This window comes from Eurypyga helias, unplaced genomic scaffold (genome assembly GCF_000690775.1).
Source record: "Eurypyga helias isolate BGI_N326 unplaced genomic scaffold, ASM69077v1 scaffold33052, whole genome shotgun sequence".
Classification (NCBI taxonomy): domain Eukaryota; kingdom Metazoa; phylum Chordata; class Aves; order Eurypygiformes; family Eurypygidae; genus Eurypyga; species Eurypyga helias.
The window spans coordinates 2,056-17,764 of record NW_010237110.1 but is presented as its reverse complement, the minus strand read 5'-3'; the positions used below and the strand labels follow the sequence as shown (position 1 = coordinate 17,764).

Here is a 15,709-nt window from a genome sequence, read left to right as displayed (position 1 = left end):
ACTTCTTCCTCTAGTACCGAGAATTATGTTTTTCATTTAAAAAACCAAACTCGCATAAAGCCAAACAGCAAACAAGCAGCTTTGTTGGCTAATAAGGTATTAATCTGTTCAGGATCTTTGTGTGAAACTCTTTATTGTCACATAACAGGTGTATATATAATTTCTTTCACTTTGTATGTTACTTGTTTTGTAGATTGAAACTGCAATACTTAATCTTAAACCTGCAGCAATGGGTAGAACCTACTTTGTTGAGGAAGCAGTTGGGCAGTATCTTTCAGACCTCAGCACAAAATTAAAGCCTTATGTCACCGGCCTGTTAATAGGGCAGGTAAGTGTGGAATATTTTAAGTCTGTTCCATTCGTTAATAAGGAGAAAACCCCCTTGGCCTTAATCATCTGGGATAAGTCCATTAACATGGTGAGGCACTGGAACAGGTTGCCTAAAGAAGCTGTGGATGCCCCATCCCTGGAAGTGTTCAAGGCCAGGCTGGATGTGGCTTTGAGCAACGTGGTTTAGTGGAAGGTGTCCCTGCCTATGGCAGGGGGGTTGGAACTAGATGATCTTTAAGGTCCCTTCCAACCCAAACCGTTCTGTGATTGTATGAACATCACCTTGAGCTTGTATGGTGCAGGAGGGTGGTAATATGACCAGAAAGGTGGGACTTCTGTAAAGGGTTTATGTTGTTAACCAACTACTCGAGTCTTTTAAAATTGTTTTGTGAAAGATACGACATACAGAAAAGAAATTAAAACTTTAAAGAGAAAAGTTACCACTAAACAAGGCTTCAAGGCAAAGTCTTATTCATGAAGCAATTATTTTGTAACATCACTGTGGAGTTTAGCGATACCTACTGTAAAGCAGACCTTACAGTTACTGTATTACACAGTATGTTCTCAGACTTGATATCAACTTCATGGTATATTTGCTTATGTTGATGTTTTTGAAAGTGTTCCCCACAAAGAGACTACGTAATTCGGGCTGTTCGAACACCTCCGAAGGAAGAGCAGAAGGAAGACGGCATCAGTCCTTCAAAACTGGCGTCCATTGATGAAGAGTGGATAACTACACACGCCACTCAGGTAGCACAGTATGACTTAATGGAGGGTGTGGGAGGAACAGAAAGAAGATAGGACTTAGAAAAACTCTCTCATTGCTTCCTTAATGTCAAGCCTTTTTATCCAAGTAGAAGAACCTTGGTAACCACTCTAGGTTTTCAAAGTTTATGATGAAACAGAAAATTGGTAGGACTGAAGCGAGAAAATTTGTAAGGTGCTGTGTTCCTACATTTCAGAGGAACTTAAAAGTGAAGAAGTCCTACGTATTTCATTTCTGCTCTTGATGTGTCCCTGTCTCTAGAAATTTTTGATACATCAAGTTACGTGGTTGCTAGATCTTTGATTCCTATTTATATATGTTCATTTCTATTTTTAAGGTTTCTAGAATGCTTCCTGGAGGCTTATTAGTTCTTGGTGTGTTTATTATTGCAACTCCGGAATTGTCAAAAGATAGTCAAAGTGCTTTGCGCAAGGTGAGTATGCTTCCTGGCGGAAAGGCAGGAATATCTTTTAGGTGTTAGCTGAATAATTTGCTGTCAGTGTCTCGAGTCTATATTGTTTTGTTGCTTTATTTCTAAAAGCTCAAATGTTCTGGCTTGAGGTATGGTTTTGAGACTGAAACCTCAGAAATCACTGTCCTGTGGGACTGTATAACAGCTTGTATTTGCTAACTTTCTTGTGATGATTATAACTGCAATAATAAATGTTACTGTATTTACTGAAAGTGGACATTCTAGTTTAAGGAAAACATCTTCAAGGTTTCTGTTAAACTAAATCCTTGTGGCACATTGTTAGCAGTGGTAGTATGTTAGCTTTTTTGTCTGAATGATTTGTTCAGATTAGAGATGTTTACTGTGGTGAAATCTCTATAGTTCTGGTTCATTTAAAAGGAATATCTGCGATAGAACTAGTAGTATTTGACTTAGGTGTGTGGGGTTATATTTAAAAACTACTTAGAACATGCTACTGTCTGATAGACTTAAAATGCATTTTTGTTACAGTATTGGGGCATCTAGTGCCACTTTTATTTTGTGTTCTGTAAATGTAGGTTCATTTTATCGTTTTAATCAGGTAAGCATGATAAACAATTTAAACATGAGTATGGTTTGAAGCCTAATGTCCAAGATTCAGTTTTATTACTGCAGTTAGTAGCCAACAGAAAAAGGTGAGCTGTGTCCTGGTAATCAGTGATTCCTGAATTAATTCTTTTTTTTCTCTTGAATTAGCTATTTTGCACAGCTGTCTTTCTGGATCCTCAGCAAATAGGCTTAGAGCTGTAATATTTGTGTAGGGAGAAAAACATACAGGTTGAATGTGTGTTGCTTGGTTCAGTTTATAAGGAATTTTATTAAGCTTTCACAAGCAACTTTCTCTTTGGAGTAGTTGCCTATGAAACTTTGTGAATGTTCTTTTAACATGACATTTTGGTGACTTGTGAGCCATATTTCCTGTTTATACTTGGATATCACTTGGATATACTTGGATATCACTTGGACTTAAAACTTCAGTGCAGTACTGTTTTCCAGAAATTATAATGCGTTATTTTTGTGGAAAAATCCATAATGCTTTCTTCATCTTTAGCTAATCTTCTCAATGGAAAAGTCCTTGACTAAAAGAAGGCTCTGGAAACCCGCTGAGGAGGAGGTCTCAGACAGAGCAGCTCTTCAAATTTGTTCTGCTACAAAGAAGTATCCTTTATGAGCAAAGTTTATGGATTGAGACTGCTGCCCTCAACCTTGTTCCTGTAGTTATTTATGAATAAATGATAACTTGGGAGGGAAAAGTTGTCTGAGTTCAGGTAGGTATAGATCAGTAAGTTGAAATGGAGGTTTCTGATTAGCCATGAGTGAGGCTATTCACCCTCTTATCCTTGCAAAATTTCCATCATATTTTACTGTTAGGTTTGTGTGTGGTGCCTTCCCCAGTCGGTTTTGATTTGCATAAATCGAGGAAAACGTGTGAAATACTGTATAGGTTCTTCCTGCTGTTACCAATTATGCGTAAATGAAATTGGGGAAATGGCAGGCATGTGGAACCTGTACTAGTGCTGCAGGAGAGTGCTAGGTCTGTTGATAGTAAAGTAATACAAGAGAAAGCAAGGCTCTTCCTTAGAGAGTTGAGAGAGATGAGGATAATTTGAAAATTGGTGCACTGGTGGTTCTCCCTGTAGATACCTATTGATCTTAATATATTTGTAAGAGATGGGACAGCATCACTATTGTAGTTGAAGTTTACACTAAAAGGTTTTTCCACTTTTTTACATCAACGAAAGGTGAGAACTTTCTTCAGAGCATAAATTAGCTCAACAAAGAAGTTAAGGACCCATTTAGTTGTCAATTGTTCTTACTCAGATTTTTTGCTTTTCATTGGATCGTTTTCTTTAAGTAGCAAAGAGTAGTTTGCCGAACCTATGATGTACAAGATTCAAAGGTAAGTTCGTCACCCTGTGTGTCAGGTACAGCTTTTAATGCGTGACAAGTAATGTTTAAAAACTAACAAAATATAAATCTCTCTTTGAGTTATACAGTATTGATGCTTTATTGCCTATTTCTGCTCTCAGAGTTCAGCTAAACCAGCAGATTGGAAATATCAGAGTGCTCTGTCTGCTTCCTGGTTAGCTTTGGACTGCACAGTAAATGTTAATATTCACATTCCACTTCTTGCTACTTCACTGAACCATGACTTGGAGAAGAATACCAAGGTAACTAACCAGTTGCACTGGTTGTGTTGTTGGTCCCTACACTCTTGATTCTGTTGAATCCCTCTCATATTTGAGAGAAAGATTTGAATAGTGTGAGCAGAACTAATCAGCAGAGAATGTTTGGCAGTTATTCCTCTTTTAAATGTAATTTGAAGTTGTTACGAAGCATTCATAGTAGAAAAAATGCAGGTAGCTTTTTCATCTGCTGTGCTTAGTGTTGGCAGTTTCCTTTGCTCAGAATTATTTACCAATTGTCATGATTTTTCTACCTGAAATCTCTTCTGATTCACCTAGTGAAAGGTTACATCCAATTAGAACAGGGGTATGGGGTGCTTTTAAGATGAATTGACTTCCAGTAGGCTGCATCCCTCGCTACAGAAATCAAATCCCTGGGGTAGGACTTAGGAAATACGTATTTTAAAGGTGTTTAATGGATATATTCTGAACCTGGTGATTTTAAGATTCAGCTTTGGAAAGATATAGACACATTTTTTTGGGCTTTTAACTCTTGCAGAGTGACTGTTGAAACATATATTTCTATAATTTTCAGCATGATACTGTCCAACTCTTACAGTGAAATTATCTTTTACAAGATTTTTGTGTTTTCACTTTTTTAAAGAATGGATTAAATCGATGGTCAAAACAAATAGAAGACAGTGTCTTTCTGATCAATGGCCAAGTTAAAGATGATGATACAGAACTACTGGAAGGGCAGGTGAGTACCCAACAACAAGGAATTGAACTCTAACAGATGTGTAGTTAGAACCTCCAGTGTGATAAAGCATTGGCTGAGCCATCTTCTGTACAACATTTGATCTCACTAGCCTATTTCAGGTAACTAATACGCAGGACTGCTTGTGTTGCCATCTTCATTGCTGCAAACTGTCTCTTCTTCCGCTCCAACACAATAGTTTTATGTGAAGTCTGACTAAAAATTTTTCTGTATGCTCTCTCCTCATTAAGGAACATGAGTAAGGTGTGAATGTAGGTGATGAGATTTCCAAGACGTATTATGTCTAAATGCTTAACAAAGAGTGGAAACACGTTGTTTGGCCGATGCATTCATCTTTCCTTTAGTTTTGTAATTATATTCTCATGGCTGATTTCTGTATGCCATTTTTCTCTTTTGAAAGCTATAAACTACAGCATATTTATACCATGGTGAGGAGTGTTTGATTGGGAGATTTTTTTTTTTCCTGTTTCATGACACGCACAAAATTCTTCTTTCCCCTCAGAAAAAGTTAAGAGGAAATACTCAATCCAGCACTCAGTTTTCTGATGTCAAAGTTCTGACACAGCTGGTAAGTATTTAGTGGTTTATAAAGTATAACCCCTCTGTTTTCTTCTAAAATAGAATAAAATTAAAAAATCCAAATTATTGTCTAGAAATGCACCTTACTTTGTCCTAAGACTCTTTATTCCCCTGTGGATATTGATTGTGAAACTGTGGAGAGGTCTGCATATTTTGTGTCTTTGGAAATTCTGCTGCTGCGATAACTGCGTTGTCAAAGAATTGCACGGTACAGCGACAAGGAAAATCTGAAAAATTGGTTATAAAAATGAAATCCCATGAATTAATCCATTTGATAGCATCACCTGTATGCACCTGTGAACGTTGATTTTGAGGTGACTTTGCATCGTTCTGAAGTTCAGAATCACCCTCACGCTTCAACTTGCCATGGCTAGCTATGGACATTCACTTGAATGCTTTTGTCAGAAGCGCAGTCACTAGTTTTGGATTAAGGTACAGATCCTGTGAACTGAATCATCTGGAGCTGTTGGGTCTGTGTCAGGAATTTCCTCTCTACCAGAGGTTGTGCTGACTTGAACCCTGAATTACATGGCCGAGCCTAGGTCCTGAGGTCCAAATGTTATGGCATTGTTTTGTAGGCTTCTTGCACAGCACAGGCCACCCTGTTTTGTCAGGTAGTTCCTGGTTTCTCTAAAGTTATATTTAGCTAAAATTTTAGGAATGCATAAAATGCTTTTTTCAAGATCTGATGAGTATCTCGGCTTCTGTTGTTACAGTGGTTAATTGCCTCAGAGAAAGGAAAGCTTTTTATTTTGGCAGAAGTAGTTTATGCAAGTTGTGTGGAAGTTACGCATCCCTGTGTTTCTAGGTGTTGTCTTAGAGTCCTTTGTAATATGCACTCACTGTTTTGGTAATTAGGGTGGATGCTTCTAGGCAACAGTTTGATACAGTTCTAAATGCGACCACGTTTATAATTCGGTACTGACTGATGGGATGACTCTCAGGATACCATAAGTTAAGGTGACTATATAGTAAACCTACAATCTTCATTGTTTAAAAAAAAGAATCTTAAAAATACTTATATGTTGCAATACTACTATTAGCCACAAGTCACTTGCTTGGAAAGTTTTAGAAGCCTTATAGGCACAAATATTTAATTCACAAGAAATGGAACGTCTGGAAAAGTGAGAGATTTTCATTCTTAACTAACAAAACTAATAAAAAATAGTATTAGAGGTATAAATTATGAGGGGAAATCAGGTTATATGTAAACATGTTAATGTATGCTATTAATCTCCTAGTTCTGTTTTTCATTACTCATGCTGCAAGTACCTTGGTAACAAGATAAACTGAAACGTTTATTTTTTCAGTCCCAGGGTTCAAGTCTTAGATCAACAGCTACAGTTCAGGTCTGCAGTGGTTCCATAAATCTCAAAGGTGCTGTGAAATGCCGAGCCTACATACATAACAACAAGCCAAAAGTTAAAGAAGCTATTCAGGTAGTCAAAAGGTGTTTCATCAGAAACATTTTTCTGAAATACATGAAACTTGTCAGACTTTTTTTTTTTTTTCCCCAAAATGTCATGGACTAAACTGTGTTCAAAATGTTCATCTCCTTGCACATAGGGATTGTTTTAGAAATTATCTGTGTGTGGTAGATTCATTTTCAATTCTAGCAGATGGCTCTCCTGTTGCTAATGTTCTCTGGTGAATCTTTGCACAAATTGTCAAAGTGGTTAGGCTTTGAAGAATTTTCTTAAGAAAAGGTTACAGACTTACACTTTTGTATGTGTGGAGGGGAAAAATACAGATTTATTTGTTCTGAGAAACCTCCTCCACACTTATTGAGTCAATGCCTTGTGATTATTTTTTTGTTTGCTTTAATTGTAGTGTCTAGCAGTTGTCAATTTTAACAATTAATTCTTTTGATATTGGCTTCTCTTTATTGGACTTCTAAAAATTCCCTTTAGATTTTTTATTTTTTGGGAATAACTGTTCTTTCAACATGGGTTAAACCTGTAAGGGTCTTATTTTGTTGTTTCTTAAGAGTCAAAAGCTTTGCAAATGGCTTTTCTAGTACTGATGTTTTTGCTTTGTCCTCACAGGCTTTGAAAAGAGACATCATAAACACATTGAGTGATCGGTGTGAACTACTATTTGAAGATCTGATTATAAATGAAGGACCTCACAAAAAAAGTAGGAATTAAAACAAACAAACAAACAAACCCGAACAGCTTATGTTTGTAGTGAATTTTGGTGGTTTTAGAAAATTCTGCTGGATTGCATTAGCTTGAACTTAACATAGGACCATGCAGTGGCCATAATGCAATGCAAATTGATTTAATGTAAACAAAACTTTCTATCATGATTGTATTAAAAACTAAGGGGGTTTATGCTGAGACCAGGTGGTCTAGGTCATGTGGGGGGGATTCTTTAAACTTCTTTGAGTCAGTGCCATGGTATCAAGATATCTTCTTGTTGTCATGTTGGTTTTTGGGGGTTTTTTGTGCGTGGTGTTTTTTTTTTTTTTTAAAAACCAAATATTATTAACTAACTGAAATAGCATTTTGAAGATCTCCTATCAAGGAAAGTCTTTTAAAAGATACTGTCTTTGGTAGTGATTTTAGAAAAAAATGAAAAAAAAGGTAACAGGTTCACTGTGTAAGGAAAAACGATTCAGAATTGCCATTTAATTTAGGGGAACGTGTTTCGTTTTGGAGTTAGCCAGCTTTATCCAACCTGCATGATTTAGACTTTTCAGTTGCATGCAGTTTTTATTTTCTTCATTAGGTGGCACCCGTACTTTGTGGCTTTAAGCATGGCATAAAGCAGCCGAGTGTTTGCAGACCTTTGTGGTGTTGAAATCATACGCTGTTCTGTGTTTGCTCTTATCTGCAGTCTTTCCCAGAGTTCTTTTGCTAGTCATTCTAAACATGACAAAAGATCTGTTTAACATTTTACGGTCTGTTTTGGAGCTGTCTCAGCTATTTCTGCAGAGACTAATGTAAGAACATAAATCGATATAATTGCAGCAAAAACTTCCAGAGAATAGTAACAGCTAAACAAGCCATGCCTGAAAACAGGGTTTATACATGGAAACCTTGACCAGTTCTTTTGCAATAGCTTTATCTTACGGTCAGAGATTAACAAGGAATCTTATCATCACTGGCAAGGCTTTTATTTGGGTGGTATTTTTTTCCCTCTTTTCTTTTAGATTTTGAGAGGGAATATCATGTTTTACCTCAAAGACTGTTTGTCCCTGTTGCTGGATCAAGTGTGATGCTCAGTGATTATAAGTTTGGTGATGAGGCCACTGGAGAAATTCAGGAACGTTTTGTTGAGATGTTGGATCAATCTGTGCAAGCTGAAGATATCCATATAGCAGAGGAAATGAACACAGGTAAATACAGTATCTGAGAACCAGGATGGACTACATCATGGATTACGAAAATGTTGACTAATGGCATTAGACCAGTTATATCCAGATATGGATATGCTTAAAGTTGGCTTACTTCATATCAAGCTCTAAAGGCTTATATCAGTCTAATTACAGTTTAAATATATTTGTGGAAAGGTAGAGGTTCTTACAGTTTCTGTATTTGGCTTGTAACAGACCTCTCGTTCTTCTCTCAAATACTTGACTCTGTATTATCTGTGCAACCATGGTTGCAGCTCATGAACCGTGGTAGATACATAAATACGTGGTTAAACAAGGTTTGCATACGTCACTCTGCACATGAATTATAGGTGGTTCCCTATTGGCAAATAAACTGTAAGAAAAACCTTTAAAACTTTATATTCCGGTTACTTCTTCAGTAGTTCAGGTTTTTTTAGGACTGGGTAGTTCTAATACTACTTAGAATAAGTAAGGAAAAGCAGTTGAGTGCTTTAGTCAAACCTACTGTTTTTTCACTAAATAATGAAAACGTACATTTAAAATGCTGTTAACGAAAGATACATACGTATAGTCGAATGTGCCTTTAAGGAAGTTCTCATGCTAAAACCTGGCTTTTTCAGAAATACAAAGTACCTTGTTTTGTTCTGAGTGTGTTAATCTATGTATCAGATGCAGTGCCCAAAACTGAAGTTTTGTGATTCACCTGAAATCAGAAGATAATTGAGTGCTTTTCATTTTCTACTGGATGTCTTAAGGTTATGATCTAATTATGAGACTTATATTCCTTTTGATACAGGTATTTTGTGATGATCTAGTTACTGACTTCCTTTTTTTCTTAATAGGTCTGGTTTATGTTGTCTCCTGTTGTGGTGTGGGTTCCCTCCCCCCCCCCCCCCAACTCTGATTTCCATGTAGGAATCAAATATGTAGTTGAAATGCATCTGATAATACTTCCTATGATCTTATGGAAGAGATTTATTTTCTCGCCTTGTTTCCCACATCAACATGAATATGAACTGCAGGTTACATTTTTAAAAATTTAAATTATTAAAAACCCCACTAATTGTCATATAAGACCTGTGAACACTTTGATTGATGTTGCTATTTAGGGACAAAAATGCTAAATGCAACCATGAGCTTACTGTGTAGGGTGAAGTGTGATTAGTGATTTTCTACTTGACCTACTTGTTTACTTGGAGGTTTTTTTGAGTTTCTTAATTGCAGAGCTAAACATAAATTCTTATGTCTTTCTAAATTAATCAGTTTTCCCCAGGCTTTAACTAAACCTGTTAGCTGTGAAAATGACTCATTACCTTGAGAAGTAAAAGATGTACACAGCTCAAGAACCTCAAGAAGAACAGGAAAGCCAATAAAAATCTGTCTTGCATTATAAGAGCAACTTTAATAATCTTAAAGCTAATTATTACTGAGCTTTAAGGAATTAGTATAACTTAGTGAAGCAAATAATATTGTTGTAGCAGTGGAGATAGGTGTGGGAGGGAGAGAGAAGATGATTCATTTTAGCTTTATTGCTTATGTAAGGATGTGTGATCTGGAGATGGGAAGAAAGCACGGGAAGACTAACAGCTATGCATCACGAAGATTTGATGCCAATAATGCGTGTAAAACGATGTCCAGGTAGCTGACAAATGAGTCTGTGTGTTCTTGTAGCTTGCTGGTTATAGAGTTACGTGGGGGGGATTTATTTTCATTTTTTTAAAAGGCAAAGTGCATAGCAGAGGAGAATGAAGAGGATTTCAGAAAAAATTAAGAGACTGGACTTGTCCTAGTGAACACTGCAGAGTGTGTCCATAGAATGGGTTCTGTTAATAGTGATGATAGTAATAATGCTATCAGTGCAACAGTGTTTAATTCTGATCATTGTTATGGCATCATTAACTTGTGATTCCTTAAGATCATGATTTGTTTATACTTTTTTTTTAATTAACACCAGGCAGGCCATTTTAGAAATTAAATGCATTAACTGTGCGAGAAAAGTCGGCTGCCTTGTAAGAAAATGCATGAATTTTGCAATTTGAATTTATTGATACTTCGGTATGAAGTGTCTAATTATTGCTGTAAACACATTTTTGTGACGTAATGAGGGTTTGGGCTTTCTTTCTGTAAAGGCTTTTTCAATGCATCATTGCAATTTGGGTAGCATTTGTTGTTTCTCAAAGCTTAGTGCTGTCTTTAATAGTCAGTATTCAGTAATGGTATAAAAATTGGTTTGAAGTGAATGTTACCATCAGCCTTTCTGTTTGTATCAAAATTCCTGTGGTCTTAGGCAGCAACCTCGAATTCACAGGACATGCTATCCATAGTGAAGTTCTGCAGAAAGCTGGCTGATTAAAAGGAATTGTTTAAAATTCAAGAACATGAGCAGGCTTTTCAAATAACTTTTTTTTTCTTGTTGCTTTTTCAAATGCGCACTTGAGAAGAAGAGGATCTAATCACTATAGCCAAAAGATTTATTATTAAGCAGCTTTTAGTCAAAACATATGAAATAAAAGTATTCTGAGAAGGTCAGATTTATGTCCTTACTTAGCACGGGCTCTGCTGCTGTCTCCTACTGTTTTATTCTCTTGCTTTCTTGTACAGCTCTCTAGTGAGGTCACTAATGGGTCATGCTTTAAAATCATTACATGGAAAATAGAAAGTAAAAACTGACCTATTTATAACTGGAAGATATAAACAGCTCTAACACTGTAGTTTCAAGGTATTTAGTGCTTTAAATGCAGAGCTTTCAATTGCTTGTATTATTACTGGCTTTACAAAATCCCTCTTCCCCCTTGGTGCAAGGGGTGATGGGTTAAATACCCTGAGTGGATAAACATAAATAAGACTTCAGTAGTGGTAATCACTTCCCCATCTTTGTTAGTAAATTGAAGAATTAAGTGTTCATATAATTGCTGCTAGAAAGCATCTGCTTTTGAAAACTCTGATATATACTACAGCTGATTCAAATGCAAGTCTTCTTAATGTCATAAATGCCTTTGGTAACTAAATAGCACAAGGGGTGTCTCTCTTTTTCTTCTATCCTTTCTTTTGTTTGGTGCCTTGATGTGCAACTTCAAAAGTTACCTTCAGAAAGTGTAATGGTTCTTATGAAGGTGCAAAGAAACAAAGTTAGAGGGCACAAACTATCCTACTTGCGCATCAGAACTAAAGCAGAAAGAAGCCTGCTGGATCTAGGCTTCAAAGGCGACCCGAGAAGTATAGTCAGCTTCTATAAAGTCACACGTTATTTTAGGGAATTGAAAACTCTGTTAAGTAGTTTGTAGAGAATGTGGTACTCTTACTGTGCTAGTTAAAATACTTAAATGGCTATCTCACGACAATTAATAATTCATTTACTCCAGTTGAAGATTTTTGATCATGTTCTAGGCAGATGAGGCTGCGTTTTCCTGTGCATAATAAAAATAATAATGAAACTATAGCATCACCGTAGACCAGTGAGATGTTTGATCATTTCTCTTCAAAAAAAATACCACTTGCATTGAAATTCTGTGTCCTTATTTTTATTTTACATGTATGTGCAGCTTGCAGAAAGATCTCAAAGCAATGTTTATACTTAGTGTATGCATGTGTGTATATCTGGGATCCCCATCATAAGGATATCGACTGGTTGTAGCGAGTCCAGAGGAGGCCACGAAGATGCTCCAAGGGCTGGAGCCCCTCTGCTACGGGGACAGGCTGAGAGAGTTGGGCTTGTTCAGCCTGGAGAAGAGAAGGCTCCGGGGAGACCTTATAGCACCTTCCAGTGCCTGAAGGGGCTACAAGGAAGCTGGGGGGGACTTTTTACAAGGGCCTGTAGTGACAGGACAAGGGGTAACGGGTTTAAATTGAAAGTGAGGAGCTTTAGATTGGATATCAGGAATAAGTTCTTCCCAGAGAGGGTGGGGAGGCACTGGCACAGGTTGCCCAGAGAAGCTGCGGATGCCCCATCCCTGGAAGTGTTCAAGGCCAGGCGGGATGAGGCTTGGAGCAACCTGGTCTAGTGGAAGGGGTCCCTGCCCATGGCAGGGGGGGTGGAACTGGATGGTCTTTAAGGTCCCTTCCAACCCAAACCATTCTGTGATTCTATCTGTACTTCTTGCTATCCTGTTAAGTTTCAGACAGTTAATTGCCCTGGTGTAGTACATCCTATGCTGTCAGTGGGCTCAGGGATAAAAAAATTTCTGAAGAGAGCTCCTAAATATCTAGTTTGAGTGCTTTTGTGTAACAAAAGATCTTGTGCAAGTTTAACCCGAAGATTTTGAAGACAATCGTGCACATGACTCATTTTAGATGTCAGAAATGATCTTTCTGATCACACATCTAGATTATACATTTCCCCCATAGCTAATGATATAATAGAGAAAGTACTTTTCCATGAATCATTTTCATATGAACACGCAAGGGATGTGCCTTATTACTCAACTACATAACTTGTAATCTGTAAGTGATTGACAACCACAGTCTGGACTGCTAAAACTTGATATTTGGTGCTGCTATGAGGTTTATCTTCATCTTCTGAATAAGAACAATTTGTTAGTCTTTTTTTCTTATCTCTGCATGCTGATTCTGTTCTTTCCAAAGACATCCAGCTCTCGCCGCAATAGCACACATGCTTTCTCTTGCTGTTTACTTGCCCAGAAGATGTCTGTAATAGTCGCTTTTGAATTATAACTGAAACTTCTGGCAAGTGATGCCTTGGCAAACTGTTCTGGGAACTGGAAAACAAATTGAAGACCTTTGGCCCACGACCATCAAGTAGCCTTATCATGGAACTGCACAGTCCAAAGCATGCTTGCTCTCGGAGGGACAAACGAACAAGTTCAGCTAAAGGACTCAAGATTAATCGCCTTCTTTCTTTCCACCCCCTCTCTAACAAGCTGGATATAGCCAAGTGATTAGGGAAATCTTTGGAAAGGAAACAGATATGGGTTTGAATCCCATCAGTCTGTAAATAGTCACGGTGCTCTCACATCCTGGCTGAGCAGTCTAAGGATTTAGTAATTGTTCCAAAGGGGAGTGTGTCCTCTATGCCTGCTTTGAAAGTTTATTTTTAAGAGATCTTCAAAAAGGAATTTCTGTGTTTTGAAAAAAAAGCATCTATAGCTGTTGGGTAGTACTCTTTCAGTGTCAGTGGGATTTGCGTGTAGCCTAAACTCTGCACCAATGACTTTGAAGGGGAAACTTTTGTCTTGGAAGGTATTAATGGTTCATTTTGGTGATTCCCTCTCAGTAGTCAAATTTCCCCAAGGTTATGTATGGGGGTTGGGTATGCTACCCTGGAAGGAAGATGTGGAAAATGAGTTTTGAAAGAAGAACTTCTTCCCAAATCTGTTTTTCCTCTTTATTTTTACTCTTGCTGCTATACAGTATAATTTAGTACTGTACTGTTGCTACTCTACCATTTTTATGGTGACAGACTGTTTCTGTTTCTACCATAAATGTACTTTATAATGTTGTTATGAAGTTCTTAGCCTTTTGCATTCATTTGACTACAAAACACAACTGTTGGCTTTTTACCTGGTGTTTACTTCTTCACTTCATTTCCATGCAGTTGATATTTGTCCAATTACTGACAACATGGATGACACACACCAAAACCAACTGACAAAAACAACGTTGCTGTTGAAACTTCAACAGAATATGGGTACGTTACTTCCCTGATTTTGCTATGGCAATCCAGAAACTATAATGGGCACTTTCAGTACTGCTAGGTTCCACAGCATTATTAATAAACTAGGGAGATTAATAAGAAAGTCTTAATCTCTGCTGCTAACTTAATAAGATAGCCTTTCTGATATGAATCCCCCTTCTAGGGTTGTGGGTACAGGGTGTTTCTGGGTAAGAAAAAGCCACAGTGTGCTGTTGGAACAAAACCAGTGTTTGCATTTGTTCAGCCTGCAAGTCAGTACAAAAGCCTCATGTAACTTTATTTCTTTTTTTGGAGAGCCACCAATTCTATAATTCTGTACTTTAAAAAAATAACACAGTGGAGTGGCTTTCTCAAGTAGGCATCCATAAATCTGCTACTGACTCACTGATCTTCTTCCGAAGCTGACAAATGCATATGAGCTTGGGCACTAATTGTCAGCCTCAATAATTCAGGGAACCCCTGCCACTGAATTCTTTCAAAGACAACTTCTCCATGATACTCCTTCATCCAGTTCTCCTAAATTTGCACTTAGTACAGTACTCTTTGTTGCCAGCTTTGAATGTCCTTTAATATTAAATTATAGTTTTATATTTATTCTTAGAACATGGTAACTGGAAAATTAAGGAGTAGTAGCAGTAAATGTCTTTGCTTTGGATGCAAAAATGTTTTCCCCTGAATCAGTCAGGTGTTCAGGTTTTTTGTGCGTCGCCTTCTCAGCTGCATCAGTGCCAAGCATGTTGATCAATAGGAAAATTACTATAGTGCTACAGACTGACAGAGTAGATGTAGTGCCACGCAGAATAGAAACAACGTAATAGCTTTTCTTTCTGAAAGCTTAACATTTTTGTTATTCTTCTTAGTCTGATTCTTAGAATTAAGCCATAGTGCAGTCACTGCATTATTTTATGGGCCAGAGCATAGGTACCATAGAAATACGCAGTCAACTGAATTTCTGGAAGGGTTCTGCTCTGAATAGAAACGTCACGTGGAGCTTTTGTAATTTAATGATCTGATACTGTAGCTTTTGATTCAGGCTTAGCAGTGGTAGATGGTTTTTGGGGTGACTTACTGTTCTCCTCCTGCTTGACCCTGCCCTCCACACCCTAGCTGCTGATGACTGTGCTGCCCTTGCCACTCACCAAATGCCTTTCCTTTGTTATTTTAGGTGTGGTAATAGCAGCTGCTGTCGCAGTCTTTGCATCAATCTTCTCTTTCAATTACTTCAGTGATTAAACCCAAGCCACCGGAGCTTCGTGGAAGTATTGGCCAGTTACAAGACGGAAACATCTGGGTTTAATATTTGTTAGTAGTTAAGAATTGTTGCCTGAATACAACCAGTTAGATGTGCAATACAGATTGTAATGATAGGTTCAGTTACTTTGCTCCAGCATGCACTTACTCTCTCAAGTAGAACCATCTGGTTACAGTATCAAGTAGAAGGCAAATCAAGTTTTCAAGAAACTAACTGTTGCTCTGTATAAATGAGTATTAGTATTATTTTCTAGAAAGGTTCCTTAAACAAATATAGAACCATAATTTTCTTCCTACTTGCTGTTTTAATGCAAAATGTTAATACTAGTGTTTTTCAGGCTATTGGTAAGATAAGCATAGTTACCTAGTATGACAGTTCATACTTTAAGGTTTCCTTTACTA

The 15,709-nt window shown here is 37.4% G+C and overlaps 1 protein-coding gene across 2 annotated transcripts; it reads left to right on the top strand.

Moving 5' to 3' along the window:
- The first annotated feature begins 201 nt into the window (after nt 1-201).
- Nucleotides 202-15,394, top strand: LOC104504211 (chromosome unknown open reading frame, human C1orf27). 2 transcript variants are annotated; one of them, XM_010147350.1, is made up of 15 exons: nt 230-328; nt 949-1,080; nt 1,434-1,529; nt 2,638-2,744; nt 3,450-3,486; nt 3,617-3,757; nt 4,377-4,472; nt 4,993-5,058; nt 6,380-6,508; nt 7,115-7,205; nt 8,224-8,409; nt 10,209-10,247; nt 12,907-12,925; nt 13,995-14,050; nt 15,222-15,289. In XM_010147350.1, the coding sequence occupies exons 1-15, from the start codon at nt 230-232 to the stop codon at nt 15,287-15,289; spliced, it is 1,362 nt and encodes a 453-aa protein (XP_010145652.1). The 2 variants fall into 2 exon arrangements, with proteins under 2 accessions (XP_010145653.1, XP_010145652.1); XM_010147351.1 differs by lacking the exons at nt 10,209-10,247; nt 12,907-12,925 and having other exon boundaries at nt 202-328; nt 13,958-14,050; nt 15,222-15,394.
- The last annotated feature ends 315 nt before the right edge of the window (nt 15,395-15,709 follow it).